Consider the following 27,500-nt stretch of genomic DNA (forward strand, 5'->3'; position numbering starts at 1 on the left):
CTCATATGACGCCGAGTCTGGGAATCGAACCTGGGCCACACTGGTGGCAGGCGAGTGCTTTCACCACTAACCCTGCAGACGTGAACTTGGAATAGTTACTAACCATTTGATTCCCACGATTGAGCAGTATGTAAATTGACCTCACAGGTTCATTACACTCTCAAACAGACAAATATGCGTTATTTTTAGGTCAGGGTAAAATGCAGCAGTTCATCCCTACTTGAGGATCAGCATGCGCATTTGGGGGACACTTTGTGACGTTAAATGTCTGTATTCCGCAGGCTTTTCCGTTGAAATGGCGTGCGGTCGAAATATAGGGACTTGGTTGCCAGTTTCGCGGTCGAAATATAGGGGCTTGGTTACCAGTTTCGCGGTCGAAATATAGGGGCTTGGTTACTAGTTTCGAACTAGTAACCAAGCCCCTATATTTTGACTGCGCGCTATTTCAACGGAAGAGCCTGCTTGCCGGCTATGTATTCTGATACACGATTGATGTTGAAGTTGAGTAAAAGAGCAATTCACTACTTGCACAAATCCCATAATACACCTCTTTTACCCCCCAAAAATCTGCATAGGCATTGTTTTCGACTTCTCTTGAGACATTTTCATGTCCCAGGAGAAATTGCAAACAATGGTTAGGCAAAAGCTTTGGGGGGTAATAGAGGTGTATTATGGGATTTGTGCAAATAGTGAATTGGACACTTTATGAGGCTTATTGTATAATCCCCGTGCATCTAATTACTTGCATTTCTGGACATATTTGATATGCAACCAGCTGGAAGAAACCACCGACTGGAAAAAACCCAAGACTAAATCTGAAGTCTAACGTTTATTTCAGAAAAATAACACATTATCTTTTGCTACTGTTTAGTTTCAACCTCGTCTCCATGGTGTTATCGGCCTTCAAGGAGGCGGTGAATTGAAAGCCGAGAAGAACCTGGGGACGTCGTTGCTTTGTTTAGTTGGGCGCTATATTGCTGTGGTTTGGTGCTCGACTAACGCGCGAGGAGAATACAGGCACGAATAAAAATTAGATTCCAGATTCTGCGCGGCCATTTTTTCTCGTGCCAGTATTCTCGACTGATAAGCAGCGAAAGAGAGACTGCTTATAGTCTCGTGCTCGACCGTCGCCTGGTGTTTTCCCTAAGTCCAAGGGAAACAGCCCGATTTTGAACTCTCTTGTTTCTTTTCTTCTTTAGTCCGGACAAACACTGCACAGCTTTTTGAAACAGCGAAAAAGGACAAGACGGAAAACGAAAGCCTTGGTTTTGGGCAAACAACACAAAATTTGGAAGGTAAGGAAAAGAACAAATCAATGACGTTATGGCGGTCTTACCCCGCTGATGACAATAAGCGGCACCGCGATCTAATAGGCCAGTTTCGTATTCTAACGGTTGGGTTGGATCGAGCATGAAATGGAGGCTAATTAGGGGGAATCTTTTCACATGCAAATTATTTCCCCCGCATTTGCCTACATTTCATGCCAGATCCAGTCCAACCGAGAGAATACGAAACTGGGCTATTGCGAAAAGCGTTGGGTTTGCGGACGGGTGTTCGGAATTCAATTTAAACTCTCACTAGCCCAATTTGCATTGGGTGGAGCTAATTTAGACTCCTGGTCCCAGTTGTTCGAAGGATGGATAGCGATATCCACTGGATAAATCACTATCCACTGGATAACGCAATTGGTTTTGCTCGTGTTTATCCGCTGGATAGTGATTTATCCTGTGGCTAACGTTATCCACCTTTTGAACATCTGGCCCCAGTTGTTCAAACGAAGGATAGCGCTATCCACTGGATAAATCACTATTCATTGGATAACTCAATTGGTTTTTGCTAGTGTATATCCGCTGGATAGTGATATATCCGGTGCATAGTGATATATCCGGTGCAAAGTGATATATCCGGTGCATAGTGATATATCCGGTGGATTGTGATATATCCGGTGCATAGTGATATATCCGGTGGATTGTAATATATCCGCTGGATAGTGATATATCCGGTGGATAGTGATATATCCGGTGCATAGTGATATATCCGGTGCATAGTGATATATCCGGTGCATAGTGATATATCCGGTGGATTGTAATATATCCGCTGGATAGTGATATATCCGGTGCATAGTGATATATCCGGTGGATAGTGATATATCCGATGGATAGTGATATATCCGGTGCATAGTGATATATCCGGTGGATTGTGATATATCCGCTGGATTGTAATATATCCGCTGGATAGTGATATATCCGGTGCATAGTGATATATCCGGTGCATAGTGATATATCCGATGGATAGTGATATATCCGGTGCATAGTGATATATCTGGTGCATAGTGATATATCCGCTGGATAGTGATATATCCGGTGGATAGTGATATATCAGGTGCATAGTGATATATCCGGTGCATAGTGATATATCCGGTGGATAGTGATTTATTATATAGATACTGATGAAATACCAGGATTTCTCCTTTTACTAAAAAATCATATCTTCACCGCGCGCAGTGAACGTATCATTTTTATCTTTCACATGTGAGGATATAGCTGTCGTCATAGTAACGAACAGGATTAGCCAATAAAACGCGAGCTTTGTCTTCGATGTACGATACTTTTGTGCTTTGATATAATTCTTCTCTACTACATTAACATTTTTATTGCAAATTTTACATTATCATGATTTGTTTTTCATAACTTTCATACCTTGTTTCATGTTAGACAACATGCGTGTTTTAGTGGTTGGTGAACACTTTTTCATCATTTCGAAAATGAATAAAACAAGTTGTTTTAAATCTAGACATTTCATCAATGTCTATATAATAAACACGTAGTGCTGAAAAAATCTCTCACTCGTTCGCTTCGCTCACTCGTGAGAGATACTTTCAGCACTCGAAGATAAAATTCGTATCCCCGCGCGGCCATGTAATATCCTCTATATATCAGGTGCATAGTGATATATCCGGTGCATAGTGATATATCCGCTGGATACTGATGTATCCGGTGGATAGTGATATATCCGCTGGATAGTGATATATCCGCTGGATAGTGATTAATCCGGTGGATAGTGATATATCCGGTGGATAGCGCTATCCATCATTTGAACAACTGGGGTCAGGGACCAATACAATTAATAAACAACAAACCAGTTTCGTTCTTCAAGTTGGGTTTCTTTAAAGTACCCCTGTGATCAAAAAAACCACTTCCTTTTTTCCTTCAGATTTTGAAAGTGTGTTTGCGTAACACCTGACTGGCAAGATTTTGAGCTTTGATTTTTATCCAAAGGCCGTTTACTTTGAGTGTAAGTTTTGGATTTCACGGTCCGCCATTACTCACGTTCAAAACTGACCGATTGGACCTCAGACGGTTGAATCCAGGGAAAAGTGACGTCAGAGGCTCACTAGCTTTTAAATTTCAGCGTGTGAACGCAGCTTGTTATATATGCAAAGCGTGAGTTTAAAAGTCTGAAAGCCCAAAACCCCCGTGCTGCATATTAATTCTGCGGCGTACACACGTATTGCATTCTTAAACTAGTGAGCCTTTGACGTCATTTTCTCCTCGATCCAGCTCTCTCAAGAACATAATGTTAGTAATGGCGGACCATTAAATAGGAAAATTACAGTTAAAATAAAGAGGTGTCGTTTTGAAACCAAGGCTTAAAATGTGGGTCACTTAGTGTTTTGTTAACATAGTTTTGAAATCCAAAGAAAAATATGAATTGATTTTTTGGTCACAGGGGCACTTTAAATAACGCTGTTGTCTTCGTTTGAATCGTTACTTTCCATATAAAACTGCGAATACCATGTTAATAATGTACATCATAATTTTTACTTCCCTATTTTCTTTATTGAAAACTTTTATACAACAAGGGAATATTTACAAAAAAATTAATTTAAAATTTTGCGGCAATTTGCCTCCTTCACTGACATTCCTTTGGCTCGTCGCGCAATCTTTCCTTCCCAATGAATTGCGGGACAAGTTCGGCGATTGTCCGCAAGACAGGTTTATGAGCATGGGTTGGATGGCGTAAGAGAAAACGATCGTTTCAAAATTCCTTGCTCTTGAGGATGTGAAATTGACTTTGCGTCACTTTCTTCATACCGGGGACCATTTCTTTTAAAAACAATACTTATTGTTAACGTCGTTATCGTCGCAATTTAAAGCACCTAACTTATATCAAACATGCTTCGTTCATAAAATGAATCGTTTCACCAAAAGCTAATCATTGTACCCATTTCCATCTTGTTTTGCACATATCATTTGGACCAAAGACAGAGCTTTGAGTAGAATTGGTGTTTTCTTCATTTTACGTCACAAGCTGCTTTGCAATGACAAAGTATTTTGAAGACAGGTTGTCGCTTGTTGTCACGTAAGTTCAGAACTAGACCCATGTCTCTCTCACTCGCTCGGTCGAGGGTCAAAATCACTGCTTGTTCTGCTTACTTAGCGAACCTTGTGCACTACATAGGAAGAGCAATAGATCGAGGCAAACACGATGAAATGTGTTTTAGAGCGGAGACACGGAAAATATTTGAGTTTGGGTACACTTTATGAATGAAATTATTTAGAATCATGCAATCGATCCTACCAAAAATGTTCTGATCAGCAATGAATACGGTTTACAGAGACGTCACAATATGAATAGTGATGTAGTGTGTGAAATATGGTACAATACTTAAGTACCGTGAGAAATTTAACGGACTTAGCGGATGCGATACAATAATAACGGGAACGGTGAAAACGGGACTTGTATTATGTAATGGTGAAGGACTATAGAGGGAATGGATGGATCACATTTAACCTTTCTTATTAATACCTAAAGGTCTTCTAACGCATAGTAATTATCACTAGTAGCTTCTTTCATTTATTAACAAGTATTTCTAAGAAAATGGTTCCCTTTATTTAGTTTCAAGAAGGTTCAAACCATTTTCTATACTTCTAACAAACTGTACCGTTCAGAAGGATTGAACCTACGAAACTGTTTCACATAACGGCAAAGTTATCGTACTATGTGAAACATCAATTCCTTAACAAGATGCGCTCATGGATGTGACGTAATAGGTTACCATGGAAACAAAAACACCCAATACACCTTATTCCAAAATGGCAGCCATTTCAGTATTCTTTTGTTTCCTTAAATATTCAACCTTGAACGAGGCCAAAAGAGTCAATTTGCAATCAAACAAAATACTACTTAACTGGCTTTAAATGCCTATATCTCGAAAACGAACTCGGTGACTCCCAGTGTTTATTGCTGTGATTAACAGACTAAGATAAAACTCTATCCAAAGTGAAAAAAATACTCTGGAGCCGATTATGAGCGTTTTATCTAAGCTTCCTAATCTCTTCCAGCAATAAAAAAGGGCGTCTTTTTACATGGCTCTTTTGTTGCCATGGTAACCGATTACGTCACGTCGACGAGTGCACCTTGTTGAGCAATTATTGATGTTTTATTTGGTACCATAACATTTCTGTTACGTGAAACAGTTTTGTAGGGTTAATTCTTCTCATAAGACATTTCCTCCATATTATTGAAATGGTTTGAGCCACCTTCAGTGATTATTGTAAATTGCTTTTATCCATAGATTTCTTTGTCATAATTGTAAATAAGTAGCTCCCGTTAGTAATGTTTTTCTGCATTCACGGCTCATTGGAAGGCGATTGTACTTGCAATGAATGTGATACCGTGGTAATATAAAAATATCGTGATGATGTTCAAGGGTGTTCCCTATTCTTATAAGGCATGCGCCGTTGCTTCTCGCATACACTACTGCATCGTTTCCGTAAACCGTAATCATTGCTTTAGGGAAGTGCTTTTCAAAATATTGGCTTTAGTTGTAAGTTGATTTGATTCCTGGACAGTTTCCCCAATAGGCTATTTTACCGTTTAAAAAATTAGGATTGTACACGCACTCTCATTGGTCAATAACTGTTTAGATGAGAGTATGGAACACGGCTGTGACATGACACGAATTTTGATTAGTTATGTCGTCAGACGGACGCTTTGATTGGCTGGTAGGAAATATGAGCATGTCTCAAGAAAAAAAACAGCATTTTCCTTCATTTGTCGAATTATCTTTGAGAAATATTTTATAAAAACAATAGAGGACTTTTTTCCGTGTTTCCATAACCTCATCTAAACACTCGGGGAAGTTGGGAGAATTCTCGGCAGTTAAGCAAACCTTCGACTGCTTCTCGGGTTTGCATGACTGTCTCGAATTCTCTCAACTCCCTCCCCTGCTTAGATGAGGCTATGGAAACACGGAAAACGTCCTGGATTGGTTAATTGTTTGCTCAACGAGCTAACCTATGAATGGCTGCGAGGCCGCCGGTAACCTTGTATTGATACAGCTCCCATTGTTTTTATCGTGTAAATTGGGTTGTTGTAATTCTAATTAGTCCGTATTAACATTACAAAAGCACGAAGGTTTGTATCAAAACAGAGTCACCGGCAGCCTCGCTTCCATTCTTAGGTCAGGTAACTTAGCTACAACTGTAAAATGGTTTATTGGTGCCACAGCGCTGATACACTTGACACTTGAATAAAATTCATTAGTATTTGTAATAGGATTAGTATGTGCTTCTGTTTTGATAGTTGTATATTATGAGAAAACCGATTGTTCCGGTAAAAAAAAGGATTAATTTCAAAGCATTACCATAAAAAAGGAAACCTAACAATTAGTTCCCTTTCCCGATTACACCGACACAACCAAAAACGAAAAAACCGGTTTTCTCATGAGTGATAGCAATATTTTTAAAGTAACGTTTGTTTCCTTCAAAGCGCGTTAACGGACACTAACTTTGGTTGGAAAATCCCCATCGAAAGTTGACTTATCCAAATGGTACGTACGACTGGACGAAATACACTTTTTCTAAAAACGCTTCACAAGTCATAAATTTATATCAGAAGCTCATGACATTGAAGCATTTAATTTTGTTCAGATCTGCATGGGGATATTTTTAGTTTAAAAATTACTTTATTTGGATGTAACGTAGCTCGTGCATTTTCCCGCACGTGCAGCTTCGATCTTATTTTTGTCCATATTTGGGCATAAAATCCCCAGCTTTGTTCCAAGGAAAAGAGTTACAACTTACGCGCTTCAAGGTCACGTGCTTCTGTTTATATCCCTCTTACTAACACCGTTTTATCCGAATATTAATAAAGTTAACGTAAGAAAAGACTAGCATAAGGTTTAAAACACAAAAACTCGCTGTCTACAAGCGGATGACGAGTTTCCCGCTTGCGTGACTGCGTAATGGAAGCTAAGCATACGCAGGGTGCGCGCGATAGTGAAGTCGTCCTCGAATCTAAAGCTCTGCAATCTAATAATAAAGAACAACGAAAAAGCGATTCGACAAAGTGGGGTACCGGCTGTTGCCTCCATGTCATGAGCTCCTGGTGAAATATCATTTACCTTACGTTTCCTTTTAACGTCGAATGCTGGAACGGACCGGAAATTTGTTACCAATACTATCAACCAGGACATTTATATAAATTGGTCTTGTGTGTTGCAGTATAAATACAAGCCCGTCACAGTTAAATTACATGTATTTTAACGTCCAACATGGACGACAACCCACCAATGTGCGTTTGTGAATAACAAATATCAACAATTGGCCTATCCAGCTTGTACGTTTTGTTTTTCCATTTCAGATCACGTCGTCTATGCACGCGTATGTAGTAATGTTTTGAGAAACAAAAAGAAAATTCCCTTGAAAACATCACGCGGTCTGAAATGGGAAAACAAAACGTACAAGCTAAAGAGGTCAACTGGTCCAAAGCTAAATAGTGAAAAGAAAAAAAATACGTAGACACGAACGAGAGATGAAGATCTCAGTGGGCGAATCCTGAAGTGACATACAAAAATTTCCTATTAGGTGTCGAAATAAATTCTTCGAACACTCTAGTTGTTTATTGCCCATAGGTCCTATTTGACGAAAAACAAAAACGCGCTTCTTATGCGTTTAGATTTGCTTCTTTAATTGTCAAAATCCTATGTGATTGGCCAACGCAACTTCTTTGGTTATGTTCGGAAACCGCTCTAAATCCAAATAGCGGTTTTCATGCAAACGGACATAGTACGAATTTAATGAGAAAGAGAGTTGAAATGTGAAGTGGCTGACCTATCTAACCTTCTAGACGTAAGCCCAGACTAATTACATTTACCCAGGTGTCAGCATCCTTCACACAAGGCCACCTGTCCCTTCTTGAATTTTCTACACGGGCATAATCTCATGGTGCTTGGACTCGTTCCCGTGCAGCTGAAGAGCAAAGCCTGGGTCTGGACAATGCAGGCCGGCGGATCCTGTCGGAAGCCCGGGGCGACGAGAGATGGTACTCCCTCAAGACTAGTTGTGTTGCATGGGAAACCATTCCTGTCAGGAATGAAAGACATGTCACGCAAGTGGTCATGCAATTAATCGCGTCAAGCCAAAGACAAAAAAATTCTTCTTAGGAAGAAATGAATGAAGCAAAAAGTTGTGCAAAACAAGTAGATAACTTACTCTGTTAGTGAGGTGCGCGTATTAATTTTACGGAAATATTCTGGCTCACACACCATGCCTGACAGACAAAAATAAAACAGAAAATGTCATTTGTAAGTAGTAACATAGGAACAAGTTCGTTTTTACAAATACATAAATGGGCCTGTGGGAAGGATAAGATACAAGTTGTACAAGTTGCCACAGGGCGAATGAGGACAACTGAAAAATCAGAGTCCTAGTCAGTAATCGAACCTTCGACCTTTCGTAACACCGGTCGGATGCTCAACCACCTTTCCACCAATCATGGATTTGTAAAATTGAGGCGCTTGGTTTTGCATGGTCATTATCCCAACAACGACCCAGACAAACGACCTAACTCCCTTGAAGTTCTCGTAGCTCAATGGTTGTGTTTGGTCACCAAACAATGTTTGATGGTGTTTGGTCGCCAAACTTTTCCCGTTTGGACAGGGCTTAAGTTGTATCGGCTCCTTATTTAATATTCTTGAGAACAACTGTAGAGAAATTAAATCGGTGTATTAGCGTAGAAGAGAAGAAAGTAAAGTTAAACAAATCGCATTTCAACGTTCTCGTGGCAACGTGGTGGGTTGCGTAAGGTTTGCATCTGACGTCACGGCAGCCATGTTTGTGTACAGAACAATGCAGTAAATGTCTTTTAGGAATTTGACTCTATTATTATGCAAACTATGTGGGGCCATTTTTGCTGCCGCGGTGAGTGGGCCTGAAGCGAACGAACGAGGCAGGTCTAATCGGCAGAAGAACACATTTTGCTTCGAAACGCATGGGATTGCGGTCAAAGGCACAAGGAATTGTGGTAATGCGCGTGAATACAGCCTGCATTCCACTGTCACGCAACAAAAAAGTGAATTCGAAATCGTTCAATGACAAAGGCCAAGGGCTTGAAATGTTGTAGGAAACAAATCTTATAGCCACCTCTCCAATGCTCAGGTCGGTGCGGTACATCGTTTCTGAGTTATTTTTCGAAGCGTTTCACGCAACTTTAAAGAGTGTTTTCACATGACGTAATCAAATTCTAAAATCAAAGCTGTGAGGCTTTCTGAATTTTTTATCGATACAAGGTAAAAAAATTACTTTGAAGTAAAGCTTTTCACCAGTTTTAGGCCCCGCAGCGTTTTTCGTTTTCAGAATACAGCATTTTTAATTTTCGAATTTTTGCCTTGCGTGACAGTTTCGCCTTGTGATTTTTGGCAAATCTCTAGAATACATTCTTATGCTCATTTAGTAAAGCTCTGTTGAGTGACATGTTTGCAAATAACTCAGAAATGATGCACCAAACAGACTTGACACTTGGAGGAGTTATCTATGTATCAGTCAATCTCCCTTCAATTCCACGCACGAACCGTCGTTAAATTACCGCAAGCATAAATGAACATCTTCCTTCCCCTCGGCAGCATTTCTACCATTTAGGTAAACTAGTCTATTGCTTTGTACACCAACATGGCGGTCTCATCACGTGGATACAAATCAACAATTAAAAAAGAAAGAAATAAAAAAATTGCCTTATAACCTAGCCCTGAATTTTGGTTTTATTTCCTCTATCAACTGACATACCTTTTGAAAGGCAAACTTCTTTGCACGATCTTCCCACCTCGCCCTGCACTGGCACCAGTGCTTTTAATGGAGGCCATGGACTGTGGTGGCAAATATCCTGCAAACAAAACCAACTTATCATTGGCACTGTTATGTTGGTTGTCCACTAAGTTTCACAGCATCAAAACGCTCTTTGAAAAGAGTGTAATGGCTGCCCGTACTTTAGAACGCTGACCGAAAGAATCACGACGTATGGGACGAGACAGACCCTCACCCGAAGCAAGGTTTATCTCGTCACTTTCGTTTTGGTTGTATTTTTACATCTGCCTATACACCCTTTTATTAAGTCTACTAAATGCCGTTTTCCGCTAATGACGTCGAACTCTTGCTTTCAAATTTTATTTAGAAATGTACAAAGGCCTAAAACTTTTCCGATTTCTTTTCTTGTTTGAAGCCTTTGTACATTTCTGAATAAATTTTAAAAGCATGAGCTTGACGTCACCTAAAACTTTTCCGATTTCTTTTCTTGTTTTAAGCCTTTGTACATTTCTGAATAAATTTTAAAAGCATGAGCTTGACGTCATTAGCGGAAAACGGCGTATATTAGACTTATTAAAAGGGTGTATACCGCTGCTATTTTCCCGCGATGTGTGTTATGACACGCATTTTGACATTTGGCCAATCACAGGGAAGTCACGTGCTTTAAGTTAGTCGCTACTTTAGAAAACCACAGCGTACGCCCTGCAAATAAGGAAATAGGCCAATTCCGAGTTCATGTCTGCCTCATCTTCCAAGCGAGTCCAAGTGCAAAGTTTTTGTGATGGTAATTAGTTCTACTAAACATATGAATGAAAACTAATTTTCAAGACCGGCGGAAATAAACAAAACAAAGCAAAAGAGACGGGTAAAACATCGCACATAGAGCAACCACTAAAAAGTAATCATTACAATTTCGATAACTAGTCTCACCTGATTTTGAACCAGTGCATTTACTCTTTCTAACATTCCTTCGTGTGTAAATTCAAGTGGGAGATATGGATCCACCTAAAAACAAAAAGGTGTGTACTCTTGGCATCATTTTGAAACAAATTTCAAGGCAAATGTTATTAAAACTCTAAAACAGGAAATGTTCTTGTAGAATGTATTGATGATGTTCCGGTGAAAATTACTGTAACATATGAAATAGTAGAGCCATACTCTATTGATGAAATACAGTATTCATCCATTTAAGGAAAAATTCACTGGTTTATTTGTCAAATGGTAAATACTCGTTTCGTCGATCAACTTCCTTTGAGAAATTTCCTGTTATAACATGAGCAAAATTCCAACCAGTTTTTGTTTTTAAATGAAAGCCCAACTCCCCCCCACCCCCCACCCCCCCTCCTCTTAAAAAAAAAGAACCCCTCGAAATCTGAGGTTTCCCTCAGGTCACATTTTTGCTTTTTGGAATCTATAGATCATCACTCGCTATTTGTAATGTGATCGATGCTGCAGAAAACTGTACCTCTTTAAGCATGATTTCTTTCATAGCTTCCTCCACTTCTGATAAAACATTGATGTCGATGGTGTATACGTGCGGTGAGCCAATAAACACCTCGCAGTAAGGATGCTGAGACGTGACCTGAGAAGTAAAGGATTGCGTTACGACTTCGCACTCTGATGTGACAACTGTGTTATTGTCACACCAATACCCTCATTCTCAGCGGCCAATATTTTTTTAGCCGTAACAAAACAGGATGTTTCAAGACGAATAGAGCTCATGAGTTTATAATCGCCATTGCTCTGTGAAGGGGAAAAGCATAACCGCCGTGTCCGAGACGTCAAGTGAAAACAGAGAATTGGCCCCTCCCCATGGAAATGATCCCAAGAGAAATGGCCCCTCCCCAGTAAGGGCAGCTTACCTCTCTGAGCGTTGGCTTGTTTTTGAAAAATTGTGTGTTAAGTCGGTTCCTTGGTGGATTAAACTAGAAGACAACAAATTAACAAACAACAATAAGTTGATTCATTACAAAATCATAAATGATGTCTCTTCAACACACTGCCCATAACACTCCAAGTTCACAGATCATCTTTATTAGACTATTTGTGCAATTACGAATTGTCATGAAAATCCTTTGCAAACGTTAAGGTGAATATTCTCCCAGAATGCATTGCAACTTTCGTGAAACAAAATTACCGAAAACATGTGATTAATCAAATCACGTGTCGTTATAGTGTCTAAAAAAGAAGTACATGACCGCGATGACTTTTGGGCGAATGTAAGGTAGGTAGGTTAAGTCTGCTACGAGCCTAGAAGGCACATCAGGCCGGTGCTTATGTCCGGTTTCTATAGCATGAAGCGACTAGGAATAGTGTTCTTTTCCCGATTAGAGAGTGGCCTCGTTCGCTCGCTTCAGGCTCACCCACTGCGGCAGTAACAAGACATTGCAAGTATAGATTAAGTAAAAAGAATGCACTATAAGGCATCAGGGTGACCCAGCAGAAGGAAAGGTAAAAAGTTAACATTTAAACTCCGAAATCGATTGTGCAGTTTTTGCCTCTTGGGGAAGATTGTTCCACAGCATTGCACCACTATACTTGAAACTACGCTTAAGAAAATTAGTATTTGTTGCTTTTCTAGCCTAGGGAGCTTAAAAGACAAATTGCACTTAGCCTTCTTACTTTAGGGTTGATGAAAAAGCAACCATTGGCGATGGCTTCCAGTGGAGCGGGGCCTTCATAAGGAAAACCAAGTCCGACGAAAACCTGAAATAAGAGAAAAGCAAAGATGTTAAGTTTATTAAAAAGTAAATTGGTTAAACGCTGTAGAATTAAATGAAGACGCTCCACAAAAAGGGAAACAGAGAGGACTGGAACTGAAAAGAGGAGAAAAAGGAAGCTGCCATCGTTCGGTAGCAATAATACACAGGGCAACCACGATTACGCTTGGTTAACAAGGCCGACCGGTTCCAGTCCTAGACAATTTGCGATACTAACCATATTTGCTTTTATTAAACTCATCAACAATTCATAAACAGGCAAAAATTAACGATAAAAACCGACGTTTCGGTGTCTTCATGACGCCATTGTCAAAAAGAAATAAAAATTACAAAGTTTGCGGCAAGGTGTAACAAGAAATTAGCATACAGTGTTTGAAGCTAATTACATAAACACCTTTGCGCGAATTGAATCGCTTTGGACGTTCAGAGTGGGTTTTAGGTCTCTGATGAAAAGCATTTCATTCACGAAACAATCGAACTTATTCCTACACTTTTTCAGAATGCTAAAACGCCTCAGTAGGTCTTTCGGGACTTCGCCTTTTGTTTATGTCTATCCACACGTGTGTGTAAGTGTCCGCGCGTATAGCCCACATAACCCGCATCACACAGGTCACATTGAAAACGATAAACGACGCGTTGTTGGTTGACGATCTGTGGCTTGGTTTCGCGTACTTTAAGATCTTGGTCAATTTTGCTGCTAACGAATACTGGCTGGACAGTTGTCCGCACCTTTATGCTGAGATTCTTGAGCTCTTTCTTAACATAATTTGCCGATTCCTGGTCTTTAAACGGTATGACCACACCTTGCCGCAAACTTTGTAATTTTTATTTCTCCTTGACAATGGTGTCATGAAGACACCGAAACGTCGGTTTTTATCGTTAATTTTTGCCTGTCTTTGCATTAACAATTCATAACAATCTGGAATCTGTAAAACCGATACAAATATTATCCTCCGATTTTCTTCGTTAAAATGCCTTGTACTTCCAAAATTACCAGTGCACCTGAATACGATTTAAATAACAATATTATTTCACGAACACAAAATTGGCAATATGCAATCTTATATCCAGCAAGCGCGAATTGTTTTATTAAATTTCATTAATAATTAAACTCTGAACTGTTTTAGTTTTACAAACGACCGGAAATTTTACAGCGCAATCAGTTTCCATGTAAGGTCATAAGCTATACGAGCTGGTAACCAAGATTGAGTCAGCCAATCAAAATGCTGGAACCGCAATATCCGAGATTAGACTTTTAATGATGATGATGATGATAATAATAATAATAATAATAATAATAATAATAATAATAATAATAATAATAATGATGATGATGATGAAGACGACGAAATGATAATAATAATAATAAGAAGAAGAACTTGAGGAAGTCATACAATCTTATTGCATCACATTTTCAAATCTTTGGTTTCGTTTTCTTGAACTTGTAAATGTGAAAGAACACTGCCATCCATATTTTATCTACGACTATCCTCTGCATCAAATTCAGAGATTCAGGCCGTTTGTCAAAGTGCTCCGCTACAACGTTCACTCTTACCATGGATTCATTTAAAAGCTTCTGAACTTCTGCTTGACTAACCACTCCATGATTGACCACAAAGTTTGGTAAATGCCTCGCAATTTCAGACGCATCCTGAAGGAAAATTTAACAACTCAAGTTGCATTTTTACAGGCGTAGAACTCAATAAACCTCTTGATCACATCAAAACATGTAAGCCATCTAATGGTTAGAGATCGATGTGAGTGATCTAACAACCGCAATTAAACCCAATCGCTGGTTAAACAATGAACTTAAAGGAAATTTGAAAATAATACAGGAGGGGTAGCCACGTGCAGTACGAAGAACGTCGACTTCGTACTACAGCCAAAATGTGGGTTTATTGATGGTTTTCAACTGACGTCACGGCGGCCATGTTGGGTGGCAAGAACGATAATAGGGAGCTTAAGCAACGACAACGTCGACGGCAACGAGAACGTCACGATTTTGCGTATTTAGTGGGTAAAAACAATAGCTTTGCACGCCCTGCACGTGCGTTTTTCATTTTTGTCCATTTCTTTGCCGTCGTCAGCAAAACAAGAACGTGAAATAGCCAAGTTTTTGGTTTTATGAAGAACGTCAGCACTTGAGGATAAATTTTCATTTTCTCTCCTAAAATGGAGTGCCGTTCCGACTGGTGTCATCTTTGAGGAATTACCACATCCTTGTCATATTAAAAACGTTGAAATAGTCACCAAGCGATTAAAATAACGCAAATTTATATTTTGAGATGACGTTCTCGTTGCCGTCGCCGTTGTCGATGTCTCTCCGTTGGGAACTAAACTTATTATTATGCAAATTCTGCGAAAATAAATTGTATTGTATTTGCCATCCAACATGGCCGCCGTGTCACGTGGGTGCACACCAAGAATTGGGTTTTTTCTGCAGGTACCGGCCGGTAAAGTATTGTGTTTTTGGTCACTTGGGATTAGTCTTTATTTGGAGTTGCTTTATTTTCTGTCTTCTGTTTCTTTTGTTTTACGCAATTTCTGCTCCGGTACCTGCGGGAGCTGCCCAAGAATTTGCCGGTAAATTACCAACTACAAGTCGCTAACCTTTATTAATATTCAAATGCCACATAAAGAAACAACGGGTTTAACGAAAGGCAACAACAACTGCAAAAACGAGTCAGAAGTGTTCTCGGCAGAAATTAAAAACAATGCAAGTCACGTTTGAGCAGCGCCCATGGCTTGGGAGAGGGGAAAGAAGACATCAATGCAATCGCACCAGACAAGGAAATTTCTGAATTTTGATACAGCGAAGTATAAACATTAAATATACGCTACCGAAATTGTGGGCATTCAATGGCGAATGAAAGTAATTTCGCGATTGGATTGGATTTGATTTGCATTGCTTCGATTTTTCGATTAGCTTAAATTTATCTTGCGCCACATTACAACCCAAATTACAACCCAAACTTTATCTTGCGCCACATAACAACCCAAATTACAACCCAAAATTTATCTTGCGCCACATTACAACCCAATCACAGATGATCAGAGATGAAAGCAAAACCCATCTTGACTTGTTCGCAGGTGCGATTCGATTCCCGCCGCTTAATGCCGCTTACATGCCTCTCGAAATATCATTAACTCATTTGAGAATCTGTGTCCCGAATACAAGAATAGCCGATTTCCGAGTTGCTACATGCCTCAGTTTCAAAGCGAGTCCTGGTGCACAACCATTCAAACTTCCGCAGATCAAACTCATTTCCCTTACAATAGTTGACCACCAAGAATGGCCTATTCAGTTGTCTTTTGGTTTTATGCACATTTGAAAAATACTACATGATCATCTAATTCAATAATTTCAATAATTTCGTTGAAATCTTTATATTTAAAAACATAAAGGGCATAATTCTTTATAGCTGGGTCTCCATGAATAACACAAATTCTTAGCATTCTGAATCCTTTTCATACATAAGTTCTCTCTTTCACTCTCAAGATCTGGATGACAATTCTCCTTACTGACTGCCATACATTAGTCTTCAGGTCAGTTATGAGAACTTGATGATATATCAGACAAAAAGAACCATAGTTAATCTAGGGACTGGTTATGAAACCCTGGGAATTTCAAAAGCAGGAACAATACAGTCGCGATCAGATGTTGAACCGACCGTGACCCTGCACAATCTTTTGTTTTTGGTTCGTAAGTTAACTTCGAATAAATTAGTCGAAGCTTTTGATTGGTTATCCTGCCGAAAAAAGGTGTTGTCGTTTGTCGGGTTTTGTGCAGGGTCAAGGCCAAATAAGTGAACAAAAACATGAAATATATTTGTCGAGTTTCATAACCAGCCTACATCTATTAACTATGAAAGAACCAAGGTGATAAATTTCATTATTCTAGTCACCAGTCTGCGAAACACTGAGAGTATTGAGCTCGTGTCAATCACTCTTGGGGGTCACAGGGATTGTATATTACGAGTAAGGAGCTAAAGACTTACCCCACCACCAACAGTAGCGTGGACTTCAACATACTTGTTAATCACTTCAAGAAAACCTTTATTTTGCAATTTCTGTAAATGAAAATCATGGAGTTAATTGCTAGACGAGAGTTTCCCTTTTACATTTGTCTGTTCTCGTTCGACCAAAAATGCAAAACCACGCACATTGGATAACGAAGGACGTCGGCAACAAAGTGACAAAACGCTGGACTTGCTTGTGCTATTCAATCACTTCGTGAATATACCAACTTTCCTTTTTCACGAATAACGTGCGTCCCAGTTAGCAATGTATATAAAACTGCCAAAAACGGTCCTTAAGTTTAGAGAGGGTAACAAACCAAAGACTTTCAATTGATCGTTCTACGTTGTTTTTTTTTGCGTTTTCCTCTCACCTCCCACATATTGACATGTTTTCCGTAAACCAAGGCTTTCGCTTTCCGTCTTGTCCTTTTAGTTGTTTTCAAGGGCGGAGCAGTGTTCACAACAAAACCAAGGAATGTGTTGTCCGGACTGTGAGCTACAAAATAAAAGACAAAAGATAAAACAAAATGGCGGCCGTTTCTTCTAGATTCAAGTTAAAAGACAGATAACGCCGGTTCAAAACAAGTATATTCATCTACATCTAAATAATGGGCCATTTCCGAGTTCAAGTCTGCCTCCTCTTCAATGCGAGTCTAAGTGCGAAGTGTTTGTAATGGTAATTAGTTCTAATTTACATATGAATGAAAACTAATTTTCATAACAAAAACTTCGCACTTAGACTCGCTTTGAAGAGGAGGCAGACTTGAACTCGGAAATGGCCTATTATTCCAGCACTCGGCTTTTTGACTAACGGCTGTTTCTGCTTAGGTGGCCTCATACACCACAAGCCTTTTTAGACACATTACGCCAAGCCGGCCACTTCTGCTGGACTTTCAGGATAGAAGAGGTCAGCCACAACACCGGGGACTTCATCCCCTACTCTTCTCGAATAGTGTGTGGGTTCTTTAACGTCCCACAGGGAACTTATATGAACAAAGAAGATATTTGTCAGACGGGGCCTCCGGTTTGTAGTCCTGATCCGACAAGACTTGAAAGTCTAACCATTTGCAGATGAAATTACAAAGGCAGCACTTTCTCCTCAGTTGTTTCAAAGATCCTTTTGATCCGGCCGGGGATCGAACCCGCGTGACAGCCCGATGCTTAACCAACTGAGCCACCGATGCCCGGTGTGATACTGTTTCTGATACTCTTATTAAGAGTGGTTCCTCTTAAAGAGTGGTTCCACTTTTGAGTGTGTGAGTAAAATCTTCAAGTGTGACATTTCAAATGAAAGCTACTGAGCAGTGCTTTCCTATGGTGCTGTTCATTATGTAGTACAACGTGGTTCTAACTTTTGAGTCTGTGGATGAAATCCAGAAATGTGACCATTCAAATAAAAGCTAACGAGCAATACTTTCCTTTGGTTCTGTTTATTATGTTGTACAGGGTAGTTCTTAACTTCTCTAGGTTTGTGGATGATATCCTTAAGAATGATCATTTAAATGAAAGCTACTGAACAGTATCTTCTTTCCTGTGGTGCTGTTTATCATGCTGTACAATGTGGTTTCGAGTCTGTGTGTGAAATCTAAACGTGTGCTGGGCTAGTACTTTCTTGTGATGCTGTTTCTTATACTATTTTTAACTTTTAAATGTTTAAGGGGATGTTTAAAGGGATTAGCCCCAAAGTATCTTAGCTCACGCTTTAATACGCGTGCTTCTGTTCATGGGAGAAACACTAGAAATAAGAACAAGTTAGACATCCCAGCGTTCAATACAGCTGCTGGTCAGCGTTCTTTTATATATTGAGCGGTGAAATGCTGGAACACGCTCCCTGAAGAAATTATTAAATGTGAAAGCTTACACAGTTTTAAATCTAAAGCTAAGAGTCATTTTTATACAGTTTTTAAATGAATCAACTATATGTATCCTTATAGTTTCGTATTATTGTACATACGTTTTAGATTTAGTTATTCACTAATTTTTGTAAATTATTGCGGAAGAACCCTTTCAAAACGGTGGTTGTAAGTCTGCGAATGAAATCATTAAAATGTGAAATCACTTTATTTTCCAATTTCCAATACTCACGGAACATCGTTTGATACTGTCGCAAATCGAGGTTGTATCTTCCAAATGCACCCATAGATCCCCCAGGGATATTTTCTTTGAACAAATTATAGTTGAACTGTGCCTCTGTTCCGAACGAGTCCACAATACGCAGCTTACACCTACAGGAACAACAACAAAGAAGTCATTTCAAAACATTGCAGTATATCACAATAATAACAGCAACAATAATAATCTTGTTTTAGCCTCGCTACGACGAGCAGATTTTAAAAGAATATTTGTTTCAAAATGAGTGCAGTAGATATAATGAACATAAATATATTTAAGAATGTAAAGATGGTCGAAATATGTGAAAGTGGTCTAGACGATGGTCTTCCTTTGATGTGCAACGTGATGGCACAGTTAATTACTTAAGGTGGCTGGAACCAGTTTCACCACTTTCAAAGATACCTTCTTTTTAGAACGATTATAACTACTATATACTGTAACACGTAACACCAATGTACCATATGAAACACCAATTATTGCTTAACAAAAAGGGCCCACTATTATGACGTATACGTTACCATGGCAACATGAAAGCTCTGCAAAAACACCCTATTCTTGGTTTTCATCCACGTGATGAGACGGCCATGGTGGTGTACAAAACAATAGAAAATGGCCCCAAAGGTTTTGCATAATTAGAGTCAAATTCCCAAAAGACGTTTTACTGCATTGTTCTGTACACCAACATAGCCGCCGTGACGTCAGATGAAAACCCTCAATAGGGAGCTTAAGCAAGCACGCTTTTGAGACGCGGACGGCAAACGGAAGTGAGCTGTTTTCCCTTTTAACTTGTGTTCACACAACTACATTTACATTGCTAAGTATCGTTTCTCTATTAGAGAAGATAAGTATAAAAATCTGGGAGACACCACTGTCCTGGCACGCGAAACGTTCTCTTCCGGTTGCCGTCCGCATCTCAAAAATGTGCGTGCTTAAGCTCCCTAATATCTCGTCTTTACTTGCTTGTATCTCAAAAATGAACTCGGTGACCCCCATTTTTATTGTAGAACAGTAATTACCAATCTGATATGGGACTAATGGCAAAGTTTAAAAAATTCATGGAAGCAAATTCAGCGCTACCTTAAACTTTCGAAAATTTAAGGTAGCTCTGAATTTACTCCCATGAATTTTTTTAAACTTCGGGCAACAGTTCTCATTGAATATACGGTTTTTCTAATAATTTATCACGATATAGATAATTTTTTTTACTTCAGTTTATGCGTCATCATAAAATCTGAACTTAGGTGTTACGTCTTTGTTTTCCTGAAATTCCTAGAGAAGGATTTAGGATTCGAAAGACCAGACTTCCAGGAACTGAAGAATATAAAAACCCGGAGACTGGAATGGATTATCTTTTTTTTATTTCGTAAGCAATGTTGCTCAAATAAACAAAACAGCAACACCAAGCAAAATCGTATGTCTTGAGTTCTGTATTCATACTCACTTGAACTGAGGCAACAGTTGGCCAAGTTTCATAGTTAATTCCCTCAAGCCAATGTAATCAATATAGACCAGATCAAGATCACCAGGCATCTCTTGAGGGCATTGTTTCTTGACCTTACCAAAATCCCCCATCGCCCTGGAAAAGTAATCACAGACTGCCTGAGTAGCTGGCAAGATTAACGGGCGTGAGCGACCCACGCGAGCGACCCAAGGAGCGAGCAACGAATTGCGAAAGCCACGAGGGATTTTCAACACTCGCCCAAGAGTGCTTTAATCCCACCAGCTTCGTAGGTTTAATGAAGATTGGAACAGCGCGCCAATATATCGGAGAGCAGGTGTCGTAAAGGTACCAAGAGGAAGGCAGCCCATTCCGCAAAGGCAAAGTCACCATGGAGACCTAGCCACAGCCAACCTCGCAGGTACCTGTCAACACACTGAAGGCAAAACCAGTGTGTGGAATGAATTCTTACCCCGGATATGTCAGGGAGGGAAATGAAGGAAGCAAGCGACACGCAATTTAAATCATATCGCCATGCCCCTGTAAACGTCCCAGGAGCCTCCCGAATATCCGTGGCGAAACTACTGCATCGGCTTGGTTTTAAGTTTGCTAAAATTATATTTCGTCCCGTTCAAAAATAAGGCAAAATTTCTTTCTTATTAATTCAAAATCATGTCACATCCAGGGTGCATTCCCTCGGGAGAGAGTACCTCCTGTTGCGTTTGCCTTCAGACATGTCGGTCTAGATCTAGAGCCCTTCTCATCATTGTAAGGTCCTAACGAGGTCATCTCCACAGCACCTCGCGCCCTTCTTCTTAGTGCTTAATATATCACTTCGCAAAGTCCCACTCCAACTGTTCTCTTTCAATCTCGCAATCTTGTTTCGAGTTGACAGTGGCATTGACAATATCTGTTACGACCATTTCTGTCGCATTCCCCGGAGATCCCGAAGACAAATCTTTGGCACGATTTTTTCCATCTTTCTTTCGGAAATGACAAGTTTCTTCAGTTTGATGAAATATATGTCCATTGTTCAAAGTCAAAAATTCGAATTTACCTTTGTAAAGTGGTTAAATCAGCAGATACAGTCACATCATGTCCCAAGACGTAAAGCGAAGCTATTATGTCACTCCACTGCACCATTTCACCCAAGGGACCTCCTTTGGTGGCTTGCTCGGCAAAGTGCATTTTCTCTTCATTTGATAACAAACCGATGTGAATTAAAATCTGAAAAACAAGACGTCAGAATCGTGGTAACTTTGGCTCAAGCCTTGACGATGAAGAATTGTCTGCAAAATCACTGCAACTGATAAATAGAAAGTTAACAGAGACTGCAGGATGGCAGAAACAAAAGGTTTAATGAGAAAAAAACAATGACGCAGCACGGCCTACACGTGCGTTTCACATTTTAATACATTTCTTTGCCACTCTCGTCTTGGCAACAAGGAATATGAGAATTAACGACAGCAACCGAAAATATAGCTTTGCGCTATCATAAGTATTTCGCGATTATTCCACCTTGTTCATGTTGGACAAAATGGGCGAAATATTTAATGCCTTTGCAATTAGAGGTAATTATTAAATTACTCAATGCTTTAGAGCGGTTTTCAATTGAGTGTCGAAAGTAATTAGATAATTACTTTGGTTTATGATTACTTCACTCAGTGATTGGTTCAAAGTTCTCGCGGCATTTTTTCAACCAATCAGAAGTGAAACCAAAACCAATCGTGGCTCACGCGTGCACATTTTCCTGCGCTTTGTGTCGGCTACGTGTAATTACTTCGAATTTGATTGGTTTGCCGGATTTTCTCAGTCCTTTTTGATTGGCCAAAGTAATTTCTATGGTTTTGGTTTTACGACACTCATTTGAAACTCGCTCTATGCTCACATTATTTACTTATTTATTTTTTGGCAGAGCACGGGAAAAAATTAATGAAATGCGTGAAGCATGTGCACTTTTCTTCTTTAAACCACTTATATTGGTTGTGGTCACACTTGAGAGAACACAGAGTAACGCTCGTGTTGACACTACTTTTGTGTCAACTCTCTGGTGTTTTGAATCCCTAGGGAATAGAACTTAATTTAACAATTGTATTAACTCCTCGAATGCAACTGCAACCATTATTGCTTTCTGGCCTTAACATAGCCGTCATTGTTTCTTACGGATGTTCGCGCGAAAACCCTTCCCACCTTGAAATTTGTTTCATTTCTCGCCTGAAGTTAGGTCATAAATTACTTATTCCAAAACTGAAAAAAAATTGGGAGGTCACCGACTTTGTTTCGGAGAAAAATGCCTAATTTCGATAGATAGGTCATCATAACGAAATGTAGCCTCATCTACTCATCCGTCGAAAATCATACAAATAATATGTTATGGTGAAGGTTTCTGGGCATAGAAATATAGGAGTGGGGTTTTTAGATAATTACATGCCGCTGGGGATCTCGTCAACAGTATCTAGAGTTAATCCTGAACGAGCGTTCTCGCAAGGGCTACCCGTTGTAACCACTTCCAAAACAAGATAACTTCTTACATTGTGGTTTTTTTCATTTCATTATATTTTGTAGATTGTAAGAAGAGCAAGCGATTCGTGTCTTAAAAAATGGGGGTCACCGATGATCTAAACGAGTAAAATCGATGTGATGTTGCAAAGCTCTTGGAAAATTCAGTTTGTCACGATTTTGCGTGACCTGTCGGGGAAGGACTGGAACCCAAGACAGGATCGATCGATAAAGGGTTTTTGTTTAAGAAAAAATTCTCGAGCATAATAGCAACGAAGTTTCAAGCAGGTGTTATCTTTATTTGGTTAGTGCTTTGTATCACATCTCTTCATTGCCGTCTTTCTCATCTTCTGGAGTGTGGTTGTTGTGAAATATAATCTCTCGCTGTTTCCTCGTAGGTCCGCACTATTCAAGTGGATTAGGAAGAGAAGATAATTCTGCTCTACTTTCAAGAAAGTAAAGGAAAAGAACTTCAAAAACATGCATTCATTTTGAAGCAAGAAGTTCGTAACGTAATAAAAACATGTTAAAAAATTTAAATTTAAATTTACGCAACGCCCCCGACTAACCTTCCTTGAGTTTTCAAAACTTTCAACCAGTACTCGATTAGCGACCTTTTTCTGCGTTTCCTTTTTTAACGTTTCATAATGAATTGGAAATAAATGTGCCACTCTTTAGCCGACCTGTAAATGCTTCCCCGGCGTTTTTGTCGCCATAAGATCTTAACTAATGCTTGCAGTAAAAGTTCTGCACAAACAACTTTAGCGCGAACGTCCTTAAGCCCGGTACCCCCCAATAACGTAGAAATGACGACGGATACGTGAGGACGGGAGCACTCCACGAATAGTTTAAACTTTCCCTCCAAATATCCACACAGTTAATTGCTACGGCTTTTCTGCGAAAACGCCCGAGGTTTACTTTCGGGTTCCTTTTTTTTTGCGTTCAGTCAAAAATCCATTCTCATCACCAGAGCCTCGGATCGACCCAAGGCTCTGGGAAACTCTATGTAGGAGAACATGCGCCGTAGGGTTCTTATAGCCAAAAATTGGCTGTTTGGACCTTTACATAGGACGCGACAGTGCGGCTCAGTGGTTAGGACGCTTGCCCAGACTCAAGACTCGTTCTGACCACTCCTTGAATTTGTTCCTGGTAATCTCTGGTTCAACGTCTCAGCCGCACTTGTAAATAGCCGACTGGTTTGCCTTCGGCCAGTTGGGATTCTTAACAGTTGTGGTTGTTGTTTCGTTGATTGTGTTTCATTGGCCCTGAAAAGCCCTTATGGAGAGTGGTCAATTAAAGTATGTATTGTACATCGCCTGCTCACTCCTCGTACTAAAACAATTGCATCAATTTGAGACGCTTTTGATTGTTCTTCACGAAAACCAATGAAAAGACACTTTGTTTCAGGGTTCCCCAGAACTCTTCTCTCCCACAGTCAAGAGAAGAGCTCTGGGGTCGAGATTGTCACAAATCGCACTCAAGCTTGTAAAGCGAACGCGCAAAGTAACCAAAGCGCATACGTGACATGGTTGTGTAGTGGCTGATTTATCGTTTATACCACATGCGCGAAGTTTAAGCCAACGTGCATAAGTGGCATTGAACGAAAATGGCGTCTTTGACAGTAAGCACGAATATACACCTTAATCCAAAATGGCCGCCATTTTAGTATTCTTTTGTTTGATTGCAAATTGGTCCTTTTGTCCTCGTTCAAGGTTAAATATTTTTTTGAACTTTACGTTTACCATTTTGGAATAAGGTGTATGGTGTGTAATACGCTCAAACCACGTGCAAATGCACCAATTTTAGCTTGATAGCTAAATGAGTGCTTCTAATATGGCACCGGACTTGTCTAATTTAAGTGTAGGTAATTCTCAAGAGCTCCCCGAACCGACTGACGGTCGACATTTCACCGACAAGTAACCCGACAGGCTACCGACAGATCAATTCGACTGTACAATAGACCAACAAAAAGTACGTCTGTTGGCCGTCTGTCAGCCGACCCTTCAATGGTCCAATTGATCGTAAATTACGAACACTTTTATGAAACTGTCGGCTGACTGTCGGTAAACCACGGCCGAATCTCGATCGTCTGTCGGCCGACCCTTGACCGACAGTCGGTTTTACGGGGAGCTTTTCTTCAAATTCACCAACGTGTGATACAGAAACTTAATAATAACAATAAGCATTATTCTCTATCTAGATTAAAGAATGGTCATACATTTACTACACTGGAATACATAAATTAATAAAATAAATGTTTTGATTATTTAAAGTAAAAAATGTTTATTTGGTACAGCATCTCAAAGTGATTGCAAAATGATACTATTGCACCAAACCTTTTTCTGAACTGTGTTTTGTAAATCTCTCTTATTTTTCAGGGAAGCGAAAGCAGCTTGCCAGTGAGGCCACATCTGCGTTATTCTTCGTTTAATCCATTCAAATTTGACAGGTTTGTCAGCCTTAAGAATATTTAATAGACCTGCTACATCAGTTCTTGATAGGTCCTGTGAGAGAAAGAGGAAAATTCATAGAAATTATATGAAATGTGTTAAGGCAAGCCTAAAAGCGGAGCTCCTGAATGATTATTTTTTGTGCTTTTGTTCTCAGATATTAATTTTTATGACTAGTCTGCTTGCCATACGACCAGACCGGCCTACTGATTACTCTCGTGCTCGTACTCGTGCTTGCTCTTTCTTCTGCCGCTCTTCACTATGATTTCCTCTCTTTAGTAGGGCTGTTTCTTGCTCTCTCTCTCTCTGACTCGTTGTTTGTCACTGATATTTCGCCTGTTTGCTCATGCTCTCAGTCGCTCTCTTTCACGTTGAGCATCGTTTACTCGTTGCCTGCTTACTGGTTTTTGTCTCTTTCTTTCTTCTCTTTCCTCGTTGTACATCTTAAAAGAAAAGCTTGTTTTTCGGTTGTCTTCAAATATTTTGCTTGGTTTACGAAAACGAAGTGTCTAATGCAGCAAGCTGGCAATGCAACTTCCCACCAAAAAAAAACGCCAATTCCAGTTCATGCAACTTCCCGCCGAAAAAAAAAAACGGGTTCCAGCTGTGCGACATTTTGCGCAAAATTTATCGCATCGATGGGTTACCATGTTTTCTTAACCACAGTGCTCTGCGCGCTCCAGCTCCGCTATGAAATAGGTGTCTTACACCTTGGGTATCTGAATGTTGTTTAAAAGTCCATTTAAACGTGTACTCATATCTTACAGTGATTCGCTGATGGCATAACTTACCGGTCTCTTAAGGAGTCCAGGAGGAACTTTCTTGTCTTTCAAAGTTCTTCCTGGAAGGAGTGGGCACCACCTCTCAACCTGAGTCAAAATAAGTCCAAAAAAAATATTAAAAATTAAACATTCAAACCCAAATACATACTAGAATACAGGGATAAGATAAGACAAGATAAGATAATACTTTTATTAGACAACTTTACAAATGTTCAAGAACAATTGAATTGCACCATTTTTACAAAAAATGTGATTATATAAAAAATTTAAAAGCGGATTCAATGCTTATAAAAAATATCGAATTCTGAATGGGATAAAACTGTTCTTGTAACGTTCTGTACGACATTTCATCACAGGATACTCGAATGGATATTAATTAACAAAAACTCCATGAGCGCGCACTGGATATGGGATGGTAAATAGGCAACGAGACTTGTAGCGCCAAGTTGGCTATAACCAGTCTCATATCCAACAAGCGCGAATGGAATAAGTGTTTTATTAAATTAATGGACGCTTGGACACGTGGACACGTGGAAATTAAAGCCAATCTGTTTCCAGCTTGGCAACACTTGCCACAATCAGTTTCCATATTGGGTCATACGGTATATGAGCTGATAACCGAGATTGACTGAACCAATCAAAAAGCTAGAAACACGATATCCGTGGTCGAAAATTTCATAATGTCAGTTATCCACCCTTCCAGCAATTTAGGTCTTTTCGATAATCATTGCAGGCACAGGAGTGTACTGGTCAGTAAGACGGCCTCCTTACAGCAATGTGACAGGTTCAAGGCCTGGCTCTGTCGCTGTACTATTTCCTAGGACAAAAAAAAAATTCTCCACACACACTCTCTCTCCAGCCAGGTGTATTAATGGATAACAGTAACCCTGCTATGGAAACTAGAATGGATAGAAACTGTGTTAAACACTAGTCATCTGAGCCCCTGTGGCACGTATGTGACTTGCATTTGACAGCCAGTAAAATTACAATAAATAGTTTATTAATCACACTAGTCCTGCAACAAAGTTGAATTTTGTAATCAATCAAAGTTAAACTTACCTCGCTCAAGTAAACTATGAAAGAACAGATTGTTCCATTCACACCGTGTTCACTAGCATAGCACTGATCAGACTTCCAAAACTGACGCATCCACTGGAAAACAGAAGAAACATGGTGCTGAACTGATTTGTTCTGGGAACAGAGACAAATTTTTCATCTTGCCCCAAAAGCCAGGGGGCATCAATGTGTGAAAGTCTCACTTAATAATGAAAGAATGAGAGAGTGAGTGAATGAGTGAACGAATGAATGAAAACTTAATTTACATGTCAATGTGTTTAGTTTTGCAGCTAATGGGGGACACAAATAAGCCTATATACATTCATGATAAGAGTTAAC

At 39.7% G+C, this 27,500-nt stretch overlaps 1 protein-coding gene and 1 long non-coding RNA gene across 2 annotated transcripts in view; both read right to left on the bottom strand.

Annotated features, from left to right (window-relative positions):
- Positions 1 to 3,817: 3,817 nt before the first annotated feature.
- LOC138049493 (uncharacterized) lies at positions 3,818 to 6,666 on the bottom strand. The gene is made up of 2 exons (XR_011132390.1): positions 5,086 to 6,666; positions 3,818 to 4,873 (listed from the first exon to the last, which is right to left on the bottom strand). It is a non-coding gene; the product is annotated as an uncharacterized lncRNA (long non-coding RNA).
- An 858-nt stretch (positions 6,667 to 7,524) lies between these two features.
- The window catches only part of LOC138049490 (alpha-1,6-mannosylglycoprotein 6-beta-N-acetylglucosaminyltransferase A-like), a 29,481-nt gene continuing 9,505 nt past the window's right edge, over positions 7,525 to 27,500 (bottom strand). The window contains exons 8-23 of the mRNA XM_068895779.1: positions 27,165 to 27,257; positions 26,115 to 26,192; positions 25,210 to 25,377; positions 21,432 to 21,601; positions 20,378 to 20,512; positions 18,910 to 19,049; positions 17,196 to 17,320; positions 16,804 to 16,875; positions 14,361 to 14,456; positions 12,708 to 12,791; positions 11,948 to 12,010; positions 11,551 to 11,667; positions 11,016 to 11,090; positions 10,068 to 10,164; positions 8,499 to 8,556; positions 7,525 to 8,369 (exon numbers count right to left, since the gene is read on the bottom strand). Coding sequence (XP_068751880.1) covers positions 8,168 to 8,369; positions 8,499 to 8,556; positions 10,068 to 10,164; positions 11,016 to 11,090; positions 11,551 to 11,667; positions 11,948 to 12,010; positions 12,708 to 12,791; positions 14,361 to 14,456; positions 16,804 to 16,875; positions 17,196 to 17,320; positions 18,910 to 19,049; positions 20,378 to 20,512; positions 21,432 to 21,601; positions 25,210 to 25,377; positions 26,115 to 26,192; positions 27,165 to 27,257 — 1,773 coding nt within the window. The 3' untranslated portion in view covers positions 7,525 to 8,167. The remainder of the gene's footprint in view (positions 8,370 to 8,498; positions 8,557 to 10,067; positions 10,165 to 11,015; positions 11,091 to 11,550; positions 11,668 to 11,947; positions 12,011 to 12,707; positions 12,792 to 14,360; positions 14,457 to 16,803; positions 16,876 to 17,195; positions 17,321 to 18,909; positions 19,050 to 20,377; positions 20,513 to 21,431; positions 21,602 to 25,209; positions 25,378 to 26,114; positions 26,193 to 27,164; positions 27,258 to 27,500) is intronic.

Source organism: Montipora capricornis, chromosome 5, assembly GCF_036669925.1.
Source record: "Montipora capricornis isolate CH-2021 chromosome 5, ASM3666992v2, whole genome shotgun sequence".
Taxonomy (NCBI): Eukaryota; Metazoa; Cnidaria; class Anthozoa; order Scleractinia; family Acroporidae; genus Montipora; species Montipora capricornis.